At 48.9% G+C, this 19,754-nt stretch overlaps 1 protein-coding gene across 4 annotated transcripts in view; it reads right to left on the minus strand.

Moving 5' to 3' along the window:
* Positions 1 to 19,754, minus strand: part of LIMCH1 (LIM and calponin homology domains 1) — a 258,305-nt gene that overhangs the window by 160,953 nt on the left and 77,598 nt on the right. For all 4 annotated transcript variants that reach the window (XM_075997823.1, XM_075997825.1, XM_075997826.1 and 1 more), the window contains exon 2: positions 8,033 to 8,103. In XM_075997823.1, coding sequence (XP_075853938.1) covers positions 8,033 to 8,103 — 71 coding nt within the window. The remainder of the gene's footprint in view (positions 1 to 8,032; positions 8,104 to 19,754) is intronic.

The following is a 19,754-nucleotide window of genomic DNA, read 5'->3' on the forward strand; positions in this document are numbered from 1 at the left end:
CAGAACCCCTCACCTGCATCTCCCAGAACCCTCACCTGCGTCTCACAGAACCCTCACCTGCATCTCCCAGAACCCCTCACCTGCATCTCCCAGAACCGTCACCTGCGTCTCCCAGAACCCTCACCTGCATCTCCCAGAACCCTCACCTGCATCTCCCAGAACCCTCACCTGCATCTCCCAGAACCCCTCACCTGCATCTCCCAGAACCCCTCACCTGCATCTCCCAGAACCCTCACCTGCGTCTCCCAGAACCCTCACCTGCATCTCCCAGAACCCCTCACCTGCATCTCCCAGAACCCTCACCTGCATCTCCCAGAACCCCTCACCTGCGTCTCCCAGAACCCTCACCTGCATCTCCCAGAACCCTCACCTGCATCTCCCAGAACACCTCACCTACGTCTCCCAGAACCCTCATCTGCGTCTCTCAGAACCCTCACCTGCATCTCTCAGAACCCTCACCTGCATCTCCCAGAACCCTCATCTGCATCTCCCAGAACCCTCATCTGCATCTCCCAGAACCCTCACATGCGTCTCCCAGAACCCCTCACCTGCGTCTCCCAGAACCCTCACCTGCGTCTCCCAGAACCCCTCACCTGCGTCTCCCAGAACCCTCACCTGCGTCTCCCAGAACCCTCATTTGCATCTCCCAGAACCCTCATCTGCATCTCCCAGAACTCTCACCTGCATCTCCCAGAACCCTCACCTGCATCTCCCAGAACCCCTCACCTGCATCTCCCAGAACCCTCACCTGCATCTCCCAGAACCCTCACCTGCATCTCCCAGAACCCTCACCTGCATCTCCAGGAACCCTCACCTGCATCTCCCAGAACCCTCATCTGCATCTCCCAGAACCCTGACCTGCATCTCCCAGAAACCTCACCTGCATCTCCCAGAACCCTCACCTGCATCTCCCAGAACCCTCACCTGCATCTTCCAGAACCCTCACCTGCGTATCCCAGAACCTTCACCTGCATCTCCCAGAACCCCTCACCTGCATCTCCCAGAACACCTCACCTGCATCTCCCAGAACCCTCACCTGCATCTCCCAGAACCCCTCACCTGCATCTCCCAGAACCCTAATCTGCATCTCTCAGAACCCTCACCTGCGTCTCCCAGAACCCTCACCTGCGTCTCTCAGAACCCTCACTGCGTCTCCCAGAACCCTCACCTGCATCTCCCAGAACCCTAATCTGCATCTCTCAGAACCCTCACCTGCGTCTCCCAGAACCCTCACCTGCGTCTCTCAGAACCCTCACTGCGTCTCCCAGAACCCTCACCTGCATCTCCCAGAACCCTAATCTGCATCTCTCAGAACCCTCACCTGCGACTCCCAGAACCCTCACCTGCGTCTCTCAGAACACCTCACCTGCGTCTCCCAGAACCCTCACCTGCGTCTCCCAGAACCCTCACCTGCGTCTCCCAGAACCCGCACCTGCGTCTCTCAGAACCCTCACCGGCATCTCCCAGAACCCTCACCTGCATCTCCCAGAACCCTCACCTGCATCTCCCAGAACACCTCACCTGCATCTCCCAGAACCCTAATCTGCATCTCTCAGAACCCTCACCTGCATCTCCCAGAACCCTCACCTGCATCTCTCAGAACCCTCACTGCGTCTCCCAGAACCCTCACCTGCATCTCCCAGAACCCCTCACCTGCGTCTCTCAGAACCCTCACTGCGTCTCCCAGAACCCTCACCTGCGTCTCCCAGAACCCTCACCTGCATCTCTCAGAACCCTCACCTGCGACTCCCAGAACCCTCACCTGCGTCTCTCAGAACACCTCACCTGCGTCTCCCAGAACCCTCACCTGCGTCTCCCAGAACCCGCACCTGCGTCTCTCAGAACCCTCACCTGCATCTCCCAGAACCCCTCACCTGCGTCTCCCAGAACCCTCACCTGCGTCTCCCAGAACCCTCACCTGCGTCTCCCAGAACCCTCACCTGCGTCTCCCAGAACCCTCACTGCGTCTCCCAGAACCCGCACCTGCGTCTCTCAGAACCCTCACCTGCATCTCCCAGAACCCTCACCTGCGTCTCCCAGAACCCTAATCTGCGTCTCTCAGAACCCTCACCTGCGTCTCCCAGAACCCTAATCTGCATCTCCCAGAACCCTCACCTGCGTCTCCCAGAACCCTAACCTGCGTCTCCCAGAACCCCTCACCTGCGTCTCCCAGACCCTCACCTGCATCTCCCAGAACCCTCACCTGCATCTCCCAGAACCCTCACCTGCGTCTCCCAGAACCCTCACCTGCGTCTCTCAGAACCCTCACCTGCGTCTCCCAGAACCCTCACCTGCGTCTCCCAGAACCCCTCACCTGCGTCTCCCAGAACCCTCACCTGCGTCTCCCAGAACCCCTCACCTGCGTCTCCCAGAACCCTAATCTGCGTCTCTCAGAACCCTCACCTGCATCTCCCAGAACCCTAATCTGCATCTCTCAGAACCCTCACCTGCGTCTCCCAGAACCCTCACCTGCATCTCCCAGAACCCTCACCTGCGTCTCCCAGAACCCTCACCTGCGTCTCTCAGAACCCCTCACCTGCGTCTCCCAGAACCCCTCACCTGCGTCTCCCAGAACCCCTCACCTGCGTCTCCCAGAACCCTCACCTGCGTCTCTCAGAACCCTCACCTGCGTCTCCCAGAACCCTCACCTGCGTCTCCCAGAACCCTCACCTGCGTCTCCCAGAACGCTCACGAAGCTCCATCTGCCCATTTCACAGATGAAGGGAGAAAAGTTGACATTTAAGGGCCTGTGATATTCCAAGCACCGAGCAAAGAGCTGTATACACACTGTAAATTCATTTAACCCTACGCATTCGGTACAATTAAATTATCTGTTTTCACAGATGAGCAAACCGGGACTCAGACAGGTTAGGTAACTTGCCTAGGGACACACAGGAGGCAAAGCTAGGATCTGGCCCATCTACTAGGTTGAAAGCCAGGAAATCACATCATTTGATCGTTTTTTTGGTTTTTTTTTTTTTTTTTGGTCTCCTCACACAATAATTTCATGTTATTCACAAGAATTCGATGCACCGTGTTTCCCTGGAATTAAGACCCGCCCATAAAATGAGCCCCAGCAGGATGTCTAAGCACATGCGCCACAGAAGCCCCACCCCGAAAATCAGCCCTAGTGGAGGGCGTGGCTATGAAAATCAGCCCTAGTGGTGGGCGTGGCTATGAAAATCAGCCCTAGTGATGGGCGTGGCTATGAAATCAGCCCTAGTGATGGGCGTGGCTATGAAAATTAGCCCTAGTGGTGGGCGTGGCTATGAAAATCAGCCCTAGTGATGGGTGTGGCTATGAAAATCAGCCCTAGTGACGGGTGTGGCTGCACAGCGCATCTGCACAACCCATGCGTGTCGTCGCAGAGCGGGAAAGAACACGAGCAGCCCTTCTCATCCACCCCGTGAGAGCTCTAGTGCTCCACAGGAGAGATCGGTTAGCTCTGCACCATACGATAGACACCACCGTGTCGTTGCTAAATGTCTGGACTGCCTAAGGGGGAGAGAACTCCCTGCACAAGCGGCGTCCCTTAGGGGTTCAGTTCCACGTTGTCTGCATCTGACTTTCCAATGGCTCAGGGAAAAAAAGAGGCATATTTATGTCGAGAGACAGAGCAGATATGGGCAAAATGATCATCATCCATGCATTTAGGTTCAGGGCACATTCACATTTAGCATATTATTCCTGTAACTTTTCCGTAAGGTTTGAAAATGCCTGAATGTAAAGTCGAGGGGGAAAAAAAAAAACTTGTAAAGAAAGTCCTGAGAAAAACCTTTGCAAAAAAAAAAAGCTGGCTGGGCGTGGTGGCTCACGCCTGTCATCCTAGCACTCTGGGAGGCCGAGGCGGGAGGATCGCTCAAGCTCAGGAGTTCAAAACTAGCCTGACCAAGAGCGAGACCCCGTCTCTACTATAAATAGAAAGAAATTAATTGGCCAACTAATATATAGAGAAAACATTAGCCGGGCATGGTGGCGCATGCCTGTAGTCCCAGCTACTCGGGAGGCTGAGGCAGAAGGATTCCTTGAGCCCAGGGGTTTGAAGTTGCTGTGAGGTAGGCTGACACCATGGCACTCACTTTGTAGCCTGGGCAACAAAGCGAGACTCTGTCTCAAAAAAAAAAAAAAAAAAAAAAAGTTATTTAATTTACTCAGCTGGCCTTTTACACTGCCCAGAGTCAATGACTCAAACTTTCACAAGAGTAAACAGTTTACATCCCAAATTAATTCCACAGTCCTCTCAAGCTGGCAAAGTTTCTCTGCAAAGGACCAAATAGTAAACACGTTAGGTTTTTGTGAGCCTCATATGGACTCTTGTTTAGTTTAGGGTTGCGTTTACGGTCCTTTCAAGATATATTAAAAAAAAAAAAAAAACAATCACAGCCAGGAAAAACAAATCAGAGCCTTTCCTTTCTGGAATCATTCTGGAAAACAGGGAAGCAGAGAGCATCCATGCATGAGCGACTCCATCCTTAAGAGCACCTTCTTTAGGGAATCGCTTTTGCAGGGTTCCCTTTGTACCCCTAAATTCTCCCAGCACACGGCGAGGCATGTGATGAATATTCCCAACACCACGACACTCGTCACTTGTTTGCACCCCTGTCAGAGTTTGGCCCCTGGCCCGAACGCTCAGCAGAGAGCGCTCATCACGTGAGCATTTGGACTCCAACTGCATATACTCACTCGGCAGAAACGACAGAGGAAGACAGACACGATCACGGCAAAAACACATCCACTGCCGTGTTTCCCCCAAAATAAGACGGGGTCTTATATTTATTTCTCCTCAAGAAGACACCCTAGGGCGTATTTTCAGGGCATGTGTTATTTTTTTTAAGGTCGGTACAACCATCTCCATTGATTCCAATTGAGTGAAGTCGTCTTCTTCTGGAACATCATCCTCACTCTCCAAACCCCGAATCCCATCCTGAATGTCTTCCGACTCTATTTCCTTTAGCACCACTGGCCCCGATCTCTCCTGTGGAGCACTAGAGCTCTCACGGGGCGGATAGGAAGGGCTGCTCGTGTTCTTTCCCGCTCCACGACGACACGCATGGGTTGTGCAGATGCGCTGCGCAGCCACGCCCGTCACTAGGGCTGATTTTCATGGCCACGCCCATCGCTAGGGCTGATTTTCATAGCCACACCCATCGCTAGCGCTGATTTTCATAGCCACGCCCATCACTAGGGCTGATGTTCATGGCCACGCCCATCACTAGGGCTGATTTTCATAGCCACGCCCACCACTAGGGCTGATTTTCATAGCCACGCCCCTCACTAGGGCTGATGTTCATGGCCACGCCCATCACTAGGGCTTATTTTCGGGGTAGGGCTTCTACTGTACAAGCTCAGAAACCCTGCTGGGGCTTATCTTATGGGGAGGTCTGGTTTTCGGGGAAACGCGGTAGATGAGATTCCGGCGAGCATATTAACGTCAGGAAAGGGCTAAGCCCAAGGCCACTGGAAAAGCAATCTCTAGAACAGAAGGGCATTTGGAGCCTGTCTGGGCTTGTCTCCTGGGAGGTGCTGAACTACAGTAGTGGCTTCCTTAGGACGGGAGCTCTGACACAGGGAAGAGAGGTGGTCAGGGACAGAGTGTGAGCAGAGGGGAGAGACTTTCTAAGAAGAAAAGTACGGAAACAGCAAACAAAAGATACCGATTTTTCTTTGAAGAAAGAAAGCAGTGGGAAGGCAGGGAAAAAAAAAAAAACCTGACATGAGCTATTTTGAAAGGTTCTGCAAAACATGTCAACCCATGCACAGCAGCGAACATTACCCTCAGTTACAGTAACCTTCCCAGGTTCCCAAAAAGCCTTTGAAACAGACAGAGTTGTGAGTTGTTTATTAGCATTTTGGAAACAAAAAAAAATGAGACGCGAGAGGTCAAATGGTTGAAGGGGTGAAGAACTGAGTCTCTAGTCCTCAGGCTCCCAAACCCATCAGTGTGCCCCAGATAATATTCTGAAAGTTGCTATAAAAAAAAAAAAAGAATCATAATGTACGGGATTGCATTTGCACACAGTTCAAGACAAGGATGATAAATAGAGGCCACGGCTACAGAGATAAGAACGGCATTTGTCTGCAGGGGGTGGAGACTGAGTGGGGCGTCGGCATGGTGGAATTGTTTGTTTTACATCTTCTTTTCTTTTGTTATTATTTATTTTTATTTTTATTTTTTTGAGACAGAGTCTCGCTTTGTTGCCCGGGCTAGAGTGAGTGCCGTGGCGTCAGCCTAGCTCACAGCAACCTCAATCTCCGAGGCTCAAGCGATCCTCCTGCCTCAGCCTCCCAAGTAGCTGGGACTACAGGCACGCGCCACCATGCCCGGCTAATTTTTTGTATATGTATTTTTAGTTGGTCAATTAATTTCTTTCTATTTTTTTAGTATATATGGGGTCTCGCTCTTGCTCAGGCTGGTTTCAAATTCCTGATTTTGAGCGATCCTCCCGCCTCGGCCTCCCAGAGTGCTGGGATGACAGGCGTGAGCCACAGCGCCCGGCTGTTTTACATCTTCATTAGGCCACAGGTGACCTGCACGCACACGCTTTCGAAGCGCATCAGACTGTGCGCGTAGGGGCCGTGCATTTCATCGTTCCGCACATTGCAGCTCGGGAACAAGAATAGGTCCACAGATGACAGGACACGTTCAATACATTCAGCGTTTGAAACCTTGGAGACTATGGCCTACCATTTGCAAGTACCAAGGCTCCAGCTTATTTTGTGCCTGGAACCACAAGAGCTCTTCAGTCTCCCAAACATAAAAAGTAAATATCTCAGTTATTGTTCACGTTAGAATTTGGCCAACGGGGCAAAGGAAGCGTGCTCAAAACCCCTCGGCGAGGTTGGCCCCGTGAGAAACACCACCCGGCATGCCCCTGAGACGCCGCAAGTGTGGAGAACCGGCTGTCTTCACTTGGCACAAGCTGCTTTTGTGTGATATTTAAAAAGAGAGGCCGGGCGCAGTGGCTCACGCCTGTCATCCCAACACTCTGGGAGGCCCAGGAGGGAGGATCGCTCAAGGTCAGGAGTTCGAAACCAGCATGAGCAAGAGCGAGACCCCGTCTCCACTACAAATAGAAAGAAATGAATTGGCCAACTAATATATATATATAGATTTATATTTATATTTACATATTATATTATATTTTATATATTATATATCATATATAAATATAATAATATAATATATTATATATAATATACATTATATATAATATATTTATATATTATAATATTTTATATATAATATTATATATTATATATAAATGTATTATGTATTATATTATATATTATATAATATATTATATATATTTATATATAATATATTATATAATATATAAATATTATAATTATTAATATTATAAATAATTATAAATATTATTTATAATATTATTATAATTATATAAACATATAATTATATAATAATTAAAATAATCATAAATATTATAATTATATAAAATATAATTATAGATAAATATATTATGTATATTTATATTATATATATATATATATATATATATATATATAAAATTAGCCAAGCGTGGTGGTGCATGCCTGTAGTCCCAGCTACTCGGGAGGCTGAGGCAGGAGGATCGCTTGAGCCCAGGAGTCTGAGGTTGCTGTGAGCGAGGCTGACGCCACGGCACTCACTCTAGCCCGGGCAACAGAGTGAGACTCTGTCTCAAAGAAAAAACAAAGAGAGAAAAAAGCTGCTACCTTTGCTACAACTAGGTCCACATCCCTACAATTGCATAGGCCCAAATTCCTGCGCAGTGAAAGTGGATTTGAGCCGAGCAGCCGCTGCGGGATCACCCTTCTGGACCCGGGGTGCCGTGGCTGCAGTCTCCACCACCCCCTGCTGCTCACCAGACTCCCTCACCCCCCGGTATTCCCGCCTGACCCAGAGATTCTTTTTCAGTATCAGATCCAAGCTGCAAATAAATTCAAAGCAAGACAGTAGAGGCTTCCCAGACAAACCCAACAGTATTAACCATGTTTCTGGAATAAAACCAAACTGGATATAGGTTATACTTACTCACACAGAAGAATTCCATTTTCTAACCCCGTCCGAAAATCTTTGTCACCGAAACTCCTGCCAGTGACTTGCTGGAAAAGAAAAAAAAAAAAAAAAAAGAGCATAAATTTTTCTTTCTTAATCAGGAAGCTCAACTTTTTCATTATTATTATTATTATTAATATTTAAGAGCCTTAAAAAAAAAAAAACAAAACTGGTGGCATTCCGAGAATGGCAAAGTTCCGTTAGGCCTGCCCGAATTTCCTTCCTGAATGGGGAGATCTGCTTACATCAGCTAATGCTGAATTCAGACCATTTCTGTGAAGCTTTTTTTCTATCTACTACCTTAAAAAGTATCTGTCCTGGAGGGGCGAGGTGGCTCACGCCTGTCATCCTGGCACTCTGGGAGGCCGAGGCGGGAGGATCGCTCGAGGTCAGGAGTTCGAAACCAGCCTGAGCAAGAGCGAGACCCCGTCTCTATTAAAAATAGAAAGAAATTCATTGACCAACTAAAAATATATATAGAAAAAATTAGCCGGGCACGGTGGTGCATGCCTGTAGTCCCAGCTACTTGGGAGGCTGAGGCAGGAGGATCGCTTGAGCCTGGGAATTTGAGGTTGCTGTGAGCTAGGCTGACGCCATGGCACTCTAGCCCGGGCTACAGAGTGAGATTCTGTCTCAAAAAAAAAAAAAAAAAAAATATATATATATATATATCTCCTCCCTAATAAGAATTTCTTACTCCTTTGGGGCTTTGGCCTTGAGAAGTCAAGGCCATAGCTCTTTCATTCAGAGAGTCCAACCCACACACACCATCAAAAACTCCCGTGGAAAGTGCCACCCGCAGATAAAGTCCCTATTTACTATAACAGTAAGGGACCAGGGCGAGGAGAGCATGTATCAGACCCCTAACCTCAAGAGACTAAACTCCAGACCAGAAGACTAAAGCCGATATCCGCAAATAGCATGGCAGAGAGGAGAAATAACTGAACGCTGGAGAAGATTAACCATCATGCTGACCAAGACTGACGCCCACTGTCGGTGCCACTGGCTCTCGGCAGCCCTGTGGCCGAGCCACCAGGGGGACATTTATTTATTTGTGCATCCAGTACATCTTTATTGGGCACCAACGGTATGCCAGGTAACTATGTACAGGGTCCTCCCTCTGTATCCCCCATGGGGGCCTGGGTCCGGGCGCCTCTCAGATGCCCACATCTGCAGACGCTCACGTCCCTGATACAGAACCGCACAGTTATTTGCACAAGACCTGTGCACATGCTCCCGCACACGATACATCATCTCTTGGTTACTTATACTACCGTGGTTCCCTGAAAACAAGACCTACCCACAAAACAAGCCCCAGCAGGGCTTCTAAGCATGTGCGCCATAGAAGCCCCACCTGGAAATACAGCCCTAGTGGTGGGCGTGGCTATGAAAATCAGCCCTAGTGATGGGCGTGGCTATGAAAATCAGCCCTAGTGATGGGCGTGGCTATGAAAAATCAGCCCTGGTGACGGGCGTGGCTATGAAAATCAGCCCTAGTGATGGGCGTGGCTATGAAAATCAGCCCTAGTGATGGGCGTGGCTGCACAGCGCACCTGCACAACCCATGCATGTCATCACGGAGCGGGAAAGAACACGAGCAGCCCTTCTCATCCGCCCCGTGAGAGCTCTAGTGCTCCACAGGAGAGATCGGGGCCAGTGGTTCTAAAGGAAATAGAGTTGCAAGACATTCAGGATGGGATTCGGGGTTTGGAGAGTGATGAGGATGTTCCAGAAGAAGACGCCTTCACTCTATTTGAATCAATGTAGACTGTTGTACCGTACTTAAAAAAAAAATAACACAAACCCTGAAAATAAGCCCTAGGGTGTCTTCTGGAGGAAAAATAAATAGAAGACCCTGTCTTATTTTTGGGGAAACACAGTAAACTCTCCCGTCCCCATTGCCTAAGTTCAGGTTGTATATGCATAACCCGTTTATTTTATGGATGAGGAAAATAACGCCCTGAAAATTAAGTGTCTCGCCCAAGGTCATACAACACAGCTAGCAATAAAGGTGAGACTAGAATCAGCCCTCCTGTGGCCCGGGCCGAGCTTCACTGCCTGCCTCTGTTCTTCATGGCAGCTATCTGGCTGCACTTTCTTTAATAGCAATAGCTCCTTATGCCTCTTCCCCTTTCGGCTGGCAAAGAAACAGCCCAGAAGTCCAGGCCTGAGGTTATTTAATCAACGTGATCGGACCATAATTCCCTCCAGCACCGGCTCTGAGAGCTTAATATCGAGGATAATAAAATGCCATCTGCAGAACCCATTTATATTTTCATCCTGTCATCAGAAAACCAGAAGGAGCGCTGTTTATAGCCACAGATTGACAGACTCTTACCGAAAACAAAATCTAATTAAAAGTAACAGCCGATGCTCAGAACTCCAAAGAGCCCCGGGAGCCTTAAACCCTCTGATCCAGCCGTTGTGTGCCCCAGACGCAGAAAATGGGTCAGTCCAGAGACACGTGAGCGGGTTTAAGAGACACCGCATTCGCACTTCCTCAAGCCGCCCTTGCCTCAAAAACAAGCAGCACAGAAGGTGCAGAGAAAGACAGACAACACTTGAAATGAGGCCTGCCACTACGTAAAGCCCTCTTAGCAACTAACCCTGAGAGCAGAGGAAAAGAAGAATCCAGAAAGAAACAGGCCAGTGCATGGAGCATTTGTGGGCTACATGTGTTGTTTTCTTTTTTTTTTTTTTCTTTTTCTTTTTTGAGACAGAGTCTCACTCTGTTGCCCGGGCTAGAGTGAGTGCCGTGGCGTCAGCCTAGCTCACAGCAACCTCAAACTCCTGGGCTCAAGCGATCCTCCTGCCTCAGCCTCCCGAGTAGCTGGGACTACAGGCATGCACCACCATGCCCGGCTAATTTTTTTCTATATATATTAGTTGGCCAATTAATTTCTTTCTATTTATAGTAGAGACGGGGTCCCGCTCTTGCTCAGGCTGGTTTCGAACTCCTGACCTGGAGCCATCCTCCCGCCTCAGCCTCCCAGAGAGCTAGGATCACAGGCGTGAGCCACCGAGCCCCGCCTACAGGATTTGCTTTATTCTGCATCTAAGGATGAGAGAGACTTGGACATATTAGAAAGCTTTGAGAAAGGAGCAGAGTGGGAGACACTGATCATATACAGGACAACATGTCCAGTGCCTCCTCATCACTTTCTAGGAGTATTTTTCCATATTTATTTTCATTCATTCATTCATTTATGAGACAGAGTCATAAATGAATGACTCCACTCGGCAGCAGCCGAGTGGAGGAACGATCTTCCATGCTCGCACCATCCGTCAGCTCAGGTTGAGTACTGCTGAAAGGTTCACTCTCAAAGCAGAGTGTTTTCTTTGCTAAACTCATTATTTCTTCCGATGGAGCCAGGAAAGGATGCCGTTTTTAGTGGGCTTTTCTCGGTGGCTGTGTTTGCTGCCCAAGTTGCAGTCCCTGACCCCCAGGCCAGCGGTACAGGGCTGGTCCCCCCAGCCCTGTAAGGCCGGGCGGGCGCAGTGGCTCCCGCCTGTCATCCCAACTCTCTGGGAGGCCGAGGCGGGAGGATCGCTCAAGATCAGGAGTTCAAAACCAGCCTGAGCAAGAGCGAGACCCCATCTCTACTAAAAATAGAAAGAAATTAATTGGCCAACTAAAAATATATAGAGAAAAAATTAGCCGGGTGTGGTGGTGCATGCCTGTAGTCCCAGCTACTCGGGAGGCTGAGGTAGGAGGATCTCTTGAGCCCAGGAGTTGGAGGTTGCTGTGAGCGAGGCTGACGCCACGGCACTCACTCTAGCCTGGGCAACAGAGTGAGACTCTGTCTCAAAAAAAAAAAAAAAAAAAAAAAAAGACCCACACCATAGAAGGCATGCAATTTACAGCAAAGTTAAGGAAAAGAAAACACACAAGTGCACTTGTGTGTAGATGTTCGAAGGAGAGAGAGGAGGCAAGTGACAACGGGGTATCCGAGAGGGAAGTCTTCCAAAAAGCGGTGCCGAGCTCAGATGGGCAGGGAGAGGAGGGATGTGTGCAGAGCAGAGAGAAGCCCCAGGAACAGAAGCACACGGCTGGAATCAACACGCCACAGAATAGATTGCGGGGCACCCCGCAATACAGACGCAAAACCCACGTTTGACTTCTCCCTTTGAAATTCCGTTGCGGAACACAGCGGCCCGGAATCTTAACCATGAAGCAGCTCTGAGGCACGGAGAGGGTCACATCCAGCCATCCGGCCATTCGATCCAGTCTCCAGGGCGGTAACCACGAGGCATTTCTTAGACGTATGACTAAGTCATTCCCAAAAAGGCTCCCAGCCAATGCCAGGTGCAGAAGCAATCACGGCAAAATCTTCACCCATGCCGCCGGCCTGGGGTAGCAGAGCCGGCGAGAGCCAGCAAAGCCGGTTCAAAAATAACTCTGGAAGTTCAGAGATCCTGTGACCGAGAAGCAGAAATAGACTTTCGAGTGCTTCTACTTTGGAATATCAGGCATCATTCCACCCCAGCTCTTTCCACCATCCCAGAACATTTATCGAAAATCAGCTCAAGGTGAGCCGGCGTCTAAGACAAAGTGTCACCGGCCGGGCGCGGTGGCTCACACCCGTCATCCCAGCACTCTGGGAGGCCGTGGCGGGAGGATCGCTTGAGCTCAGGAGTTCGAGACCAGGCTGAGCAAGAGCGAGACCCCGTCTCTACAATAAATAAGAAGAAATTAGCCAAACAACTAAAGATGGAAAAAATGAGCCGGGCATGGTGGCGCATGCCTGTAGTCCCTGCTACTCGGGAGGCTGAGGCAGGAGGATCGCTGGAACCCAGGAATTTGAGGTTGCTGTGAGCGAGGCTGATGCCACGGCACTCTAGCCTGGCCAACAGAGTGAGACTCTGTCTCAAAAAAAATAAATAAATAAAAATATAAAATAAAACAAAGCATCATAATGCCTGGAGTCACAATACATTGCAGTTTAACTTCATCATAATGTGATTATCACAATAATAAATACATATAAAAATATTTTTTGTGCTCAGAAGTTAGAGCTAACACACAATAGCTTAAAATGTATCTGTTAACCTGATGTATCTGATAGTGTAAAATGTATCTTTTGCTTTCTACAATTTCTGTTCCTTTTTCACATAGACAACTGTTTCAAGATTTCTACCAACAATTCAAAACGTCAACCTTCAGACCTGATCAGTCTTTCATCTACATTTTCAAAAAAAAAAAAAACCAACAAATTATATGCCTAATTTTGGAAAGACTGGTTATTCTCAGACACACAAAAAAAGGTCACTCTCCAAAATCCTGGGAAAGCTAGCAATACCTCCTTTTGCACCTAAACACAAGAACCGGCTCTTTCTTTCCCCTAAGAGAGTCCTTTGGACCCAGACCCTTGTAACTTCTGATCTCCACCTTCTTCTCTTCTTCCCACTGCTGGCCAAGCTGAAGGGTCTTCACCTCTCTCCATATGGCAGTCTTGCTATATATATGTTTAAACGTTTCCCACTGTCTGAAGCTTGAGCCCTAGCTCCTTGGACTGCTGATGAAGGAATCTGCTACAAGTGTGTCTTCTGCTACATCCTCACCCATGTTCATTTGCTCATGCCGTTGGCCATAGCTAGAATGCCTTCGCCCTATTTATGTCTATTTATGTCTAACCCCATCATCAAATCTCGAGATACAGACAACACTAAGATTTCCCTAAACTACCCGCTAGTCCCTCTACTCCTTAGTAAACCAAATTTTCTTCTGCTCCTGAAGCACATCCTGTCTTTTGTAGGTGACATAATCTACGATTTATTATAGTCAGAAGATCTGGGTTCAAACCCCACTTATGCCGCTGACTAAGCTATGCGATTTGGGGCAGAAACCTCTGCCCAGGTGGCTCTTTCTCTGCCTATAAAATTGCGGGAAAATGATGGCATTGGTCTCGTAGGGAAGGATGACGTGAGATTATGTATTACGAGAGCCCACCGAAAACTGCAAGTGATCAAACAAACGTAATTTACAAAACGTCACTGGCCTTGAATTGTCGTTAATATGTGTGCGTTTTGTCGCTGTGACCCTGAGCAGATTCGTCCGTTCGACGGTTTTTTTTACAGAGCACATAATTTTGTGCCTGACACTGGGGGCGACAGTCCCCGAATTCATGGCACCCCCTAGTAGACAAGACAGGCGACGAGCCATGGAATGTAGAATACCGCGTTTCCCGGAAAACGAGACCTACCCATCAAATAAGCCCCAGCAGGATTTCTAAGCATTCGGGGTTTGGAGAGTGAGGATGATGTTCCAGAAGAAGATGACTTGACTATAGTGGAATAAATGGAGATGGTTGTCCCGTACTTAAAAAATAAATAAATAAATAACACATCCCCTGAAAATAAGCCCTAGGGTGTCTTCTTGAGGAAAAATAAATAGAAGATCCTGTCTTATTTTGGGGGAGATACAGTAGAAATCTACCACTCTTCATCAGCTGTGATGTTGTTTCCGGTCAGGAGTCTACCATGAAAACACTCCAGTGGTTTCTCCGCATCCGCTTCCCATCCCCCCTCCCTTCTCCCAATCCTTTTCCTTTAGCGTGGGATCTTCTTGGAACCCAAATTCAATCTTGTCACCCCCTTCCCTAACTCTTTTTATTTTTGTGTGTGTGTTTGTTTTTGAGACAGAGTCTCGCTGTGTCGCCCAGGCTAGAGTGAGTGCCGTGGCGTCAGCCTCGCTCACAGCAACCTCAGACTCCTGGGCTCATGCGATCCTCCTGCCTCAGCCTCCTCCCGAGTAGCTGGGACTATAGGCATGCGCCACCACGCCCGGCTGATTTTTTCTTTATATATTTTTAGTTGGCCAATTCATTTCTTTCTATTTTTAGTAGAGACAGGGGTCTCGCTCTTGCTCAGGCTGGTTTCGAACTTGAGCGATCCTCCCGCCTCGGCCTCCCAGAGTGCCAGGATGACAGGCATGAGCCACCGGAGCCCGGCCAACCCCTAACTCTTTTTAAAGAACAGTTCCGTGGCGAGCTTCGCACCAGTCCTGCGTCCGGCCGACTTGTCTGCAAGGCCCTGCAAGGCCGTGCCCTTCTCCTGCCCACACCTGCAGGCAGGCGTCGGTCGGGCTCTGCTCACCTGTTCTCTGAGCCCCTGCTCTAGCGCCCCTCCTGCCGTCCCCCACACTTACCACGTCCCCTCCCAGCACTGGGCCGTGCACACGCTCTCTCCTCCTCCCGGAAGGCTCTTTCCCTCTTTTTCCTTCTTACCTTCTACTCCTTTTTCAGATTCCTAACCGGGAGCCCATTTCTTGAGCAGCTCAAGTCCCCGTCATTCTAAGCTCTCCTGGCGTTGTTATGTTTTTCCTTTCTGGAGCTCACGACAGTTGCCGTTTTACTTTTGTGGGTGATTATTTTGTTAAATAATCTGTCTTCTACCCCCAACCTCCTTCCCCATTGTATTTCTTTATTTTTTCAATAATTCAATTTAAAAAAATTTTTTTTTTAATTTTTGAGGCAGGAACTCACTCTTGGTGCCCAGGCTGGAGTGCAGTGGCATCATCTGATCATCATAGCTCACTGCAACCTCAAAATCCTGGGCTCAAGCCATCCTCCTGCCCCGGCCTCCCAACGTGCTAGAATTCCAGGTGTGAGCCACCCTGCCCGGCCCTCATTACATTTCTGTGTTGAGCATGGTGTCTTTCTGACCATGTTTGGGTACCTCCAAACACTTGTTGAATCAGTTAATAACCTGCAAAGTACCGTCTTTCCACCAAAATAAGACAGGGTCTTCTATTTATTTTTCCCCAAGAAGACACCCTAGGGCTTATTTTCAGGGAATGTGTTATTTTCCCCTCAAAGCCTCAGCTTGCAGCACGCACAGGATGGCCGGGACCCGACAGGGGGAGCCGACCTTGTTGGTGGGGCTGCCCGCATCTTTCCGGTCACCTCTGGGATAGTAGCCGTCACGACCGGGCGGATGAGAAGGGTTGCTCGTGTTCTTTCCCGCTCCACGACGACACGCATGGGTTGTGCAGACGCGCTGCGCAGCCACGCCCGTCACTAGGGCTGATTTTCATAGCCACGCCCGTCACTAGGGCTGATTTTCGGGGTGGGGCTTCTATGGCGCACATGCTTAGACATCCTGCTGGGGCTTGTTTTATGGGTAGATCTTAATTTTCGGGGAAACACGGTACCAATTTAATTTTTTAAAGACTCAGGTTCTGTATTCCAGACACCTATCTTAGATTTACTGGCAAAGTCAGAAAAAAAATAAATAAATAAAACCAACACGAAACCTTTCTCATTTTCTCCTGTTCTGAGCCCTAAACATAGACCATACAGACTCTGCTCTTGGCTACGATGGGCACCCAAATGTGGCTGTACCCTAAAGGTGTATACCCTTTTGTCCCTAAAGGCAAAAAAGGGACTTGTAGGAATTCAGTTGTGCCACCTTCCCCAAGCTCTTCAGGAGGTCTTCGGGGTTTGGAGAAAGCACTTCAGAGGAAAATGAAAATAAAAATAAAAAGCATGACTCTTCCTCAAGTCGTTCTCTCTGTGCATAACTCGCTTTGGAGCCTTCCAGGGGGGTGTAGACGGTCACAGCAGTACAGAAGACAACGGGTTCGATCTTCGGGTGGTTCGCAATCGGGGGCCCACCCAAGCTGCCTCACCCCAAGGCAATTTAGGAGCCGTGCCCTGCCCGTGATCAAAGTCCCCCTGGCCTTTCACGTGACACAAACTACATCGTGAGAGACCAACGTGTGCGGTTAAACCTACGTTCACTGACCTCATGTAGAGACGGAATTCCAATACAAACCCTGCAAAAAATAAATAAATAAATAAAGGTCTATTTTAAATTTCCGGACCAATTACAAGCGAGGCGAAATTCTGCCTTTTGCCAGCTGTATTACTTTTGCAGGGGGAGGGGGGGGGGGAAGAAAAGAAGCCAAACAGTCTTTTTTTTCCTCTTTTATGTCTCATACCCAAGCCACAAGCCAGCAAACTCTGGTATTTACTCCAATGTTAATAAAAAGTAAATTGCTTTGTGGTTTTTGGGTCACTGGGTATAAAAACTTTGTGCCTCCTTCGGTTTACGCCGCGTACGAAAAGCTCAAAATCTTAAGAGGAGGCATCCTAGACCGATTGATGACTTACGTATGCTTTGCTGCGCCACTCAGAGCATTTCTGCAGTTTTATGTTTGAATTGCTTCTGCTTTCCTGAGCCAAACGCTCTCACGGTTCCTGTGGGATTCTTTTCCCCTTCTCCTTCTATCTTTCGACCTTCACGATGCCAGAACTCTTTCTTTTTTTTTTTTTTTCCTTCTTGAGAGATCTCCTGGAATCACAATCTACTCCAGCAGGAAACCAAACCCACGAGAAGTTCTGTGACCAACAAGAACTCTCGACTCAACCCGTAAGTTACCAATTTTTTTTTTCTTTTTTCTCCAGGGAGATGGAACCTAATTAACCCTCTTTGCAGTCGCTTTTTTTTTTTTTTTTAATTTCCTGAAGGATGCACGTTGACGAGCACAGACAACTTGAAAAGAACATGCTAGGACCTAATACACGTATGTCAAACACACGGCCCCCTCTCCATCCATCAAACCCTCCTGCCAGACGTCGTCGGGGCTGCACACGCTCAGAGTTCTGCGTTTTCGCAAGTCCCTCCTTCCATCAGCCAGATGCTCGAGCAGACAGTTCCCTTCGTGATGATTCATCGTTCGGAGAGAACTTCGCAGCCTTGAGCAGCAACCCTCTTGCCGACACCGGCCAAAATGCTAAGTGGGTTGGTCGGTCTTCTGGGAGCCGTCCAAAAACATGCTGCTGATTTAGACGGCCCCGCAGGGAAATCCATCCCGGGCTCGGCCCCGATGAAGGGCTGTGGGACGCACAGGTTCATTCCATTAGGGTCTCACTCAGGTCTGAGCACTTCTTTCCTTTATGCTTTTTTGTTTTGAGACATAGTCTCGCTCTGTTGCCTGGGCTAGAGTGAGTGCCGTGGCGTCAGCCTAGCTCACAGCAACCTCAGACTCCTGGGCTCAGGCGATCCTCCTGCCTCAGCCTCCCGAGTAGCTGGGACTACAGGCATGTGCCACCATGCCCGGCTAATTTTTCTATGTATTTTTTAGTTGTCCGGATAACTCCTTTCTATTTTTAGTAGAGACGGGGGTCTCGCTCTGGCTCAGGCTGGTTTCGAACTCCTGACCTTGAGTGATCCTCCCACCTCGGCCTCCCAGAGTCCTAGGATGACAGGCGTGAGTCATTGTTTTTTTCTTTTTCTTTTTTTGAAACAGAGTCTCACTCTGTTGCCCAGGCTAGAGTGAGTGCCGTGGCGTCAGCCTCGCTCACAGCAACCTCCAACTCCCGCGCTCAAGTGATCCTCCTGCCTCAGCCTCCCAAGTAGCTGGGACTACAGGCATGCGCCATCATACCCGGGTAATTTTTTCTAAATATTTTTAGTTGGCCAATTGATTTCCTTCTATTTTTTTTAGTAGAGACGGGATCTCACTCTCGCTCAGGCTGGTTTTGAACTCCTGACCTTGAGCGATCCTCCCTCCTCGGCCTCCCAGACCTTTAGCCATTTTAAGCAATCAAAGAAATATTATTATAAGTTCAAACAAAGCGCGTGATAGCATTGCCGGGACTCGGGAGAGAGAAACGTGGGTTCCAGAGCGGGAACACCGGGCTGCGTAACCCGCCCCCATCCAGCCACCTCTTCCTAACCATGAGTGAGTCACGATGAGAGACTCTCTGCCTCAGTTTCCCCCTGAGAAATTGAAGGTAACAATAGCACCCACCTCGTGGTGCCTTCGTGAACATTCAACAAATGAATAAATGTCCAGGAGTATCCGTGTTTAGACACCTGGCGTACGGGGACCGCTGTGCAAAAGTCCGCTATCTCTAGTTCCACAAAACCCCAAGCAAACCAGACGATTGCATCTTGAGTGTTTAAACAAGTGGAAGGTAACGAGGAGCAAGAGAAGCATTCAGAGATGAGTCGTTTAAGAAAGTAATTTTAAAGACGGCAATTTCCAGCGGTCCGGTGTGGCAGCCCTTCCCACGGGCAAGTTTCAGGGGAAGTGAGGATAGCAGGAAGCAGGCATCTCCTCGCCACTGGGAAGTCGCCCTGGCCCTGAGTGTCCGTCAGCTACACAAACTGGAACCAAGGGCTCATGTCCGAGAGGAAAGCGACACACCTGCCCAGCCACTCACGACAGCACACACGAAACGAGAGGGCAGCGGAGGGTCCTGTGACTCAAGCAAGTCACTCTTCTTTCTTTCTTTCTTTTTCTTTCTTTCTTTCTTTCTTTCTTTCTTTCTTTCTTTCTTTCTTTCTTTCTTTCTTTCTTTCTTCCTTCCTTCCTTCCTTCCTTCCTTCCTTCCCTCCCTCTCTCCCTCCCTTCCTCTTTCTTCCTTCCTTCTTTCCTTCCTTCCTTCCTTCCTTCCCTCCCTCCTTCCCTCCCTCCCTCTTCCTTCCTTCCTTCCTTCCTTCCTTCCTTCCTTCCTTCCTTCCCTCCCTCCCTCCCTCTTCCTTCCTTCCTTCCTTCCTTCCTTCCTTCCTTCCCTCCCTCCCTCCCTTCCTCTTTCTTCCTTCCTTCCTTCCTTCCTTCCTTCCTTCCTTCCTTCCTTCCTTCCCTCCCTCCCTCCCTCCCTCCCTCTTTCTTTCTTTCTTTCTTTCTTTCTTTCTTTCTTTCTTTCTTCCTTCCTTCCTTCCTTCCTTCCTTCCCTCCCTCCCTCTT

This window comes from Microcebus murinus, chromosome 26 (assembly GCF_040939455.1).
Source record: "Microcebus murinus isolate Inina chromosome 26, M.murinus_Inina_mat1.0, whole genome shotgun sequence".
Classification (NCBI taxonomy): domain Eukaryota; kingdom Metazoa; phylum Chordata; class Mammalia; order Primates; family Cheirogaleidae; genus Microcebus; species Microcebus murinus.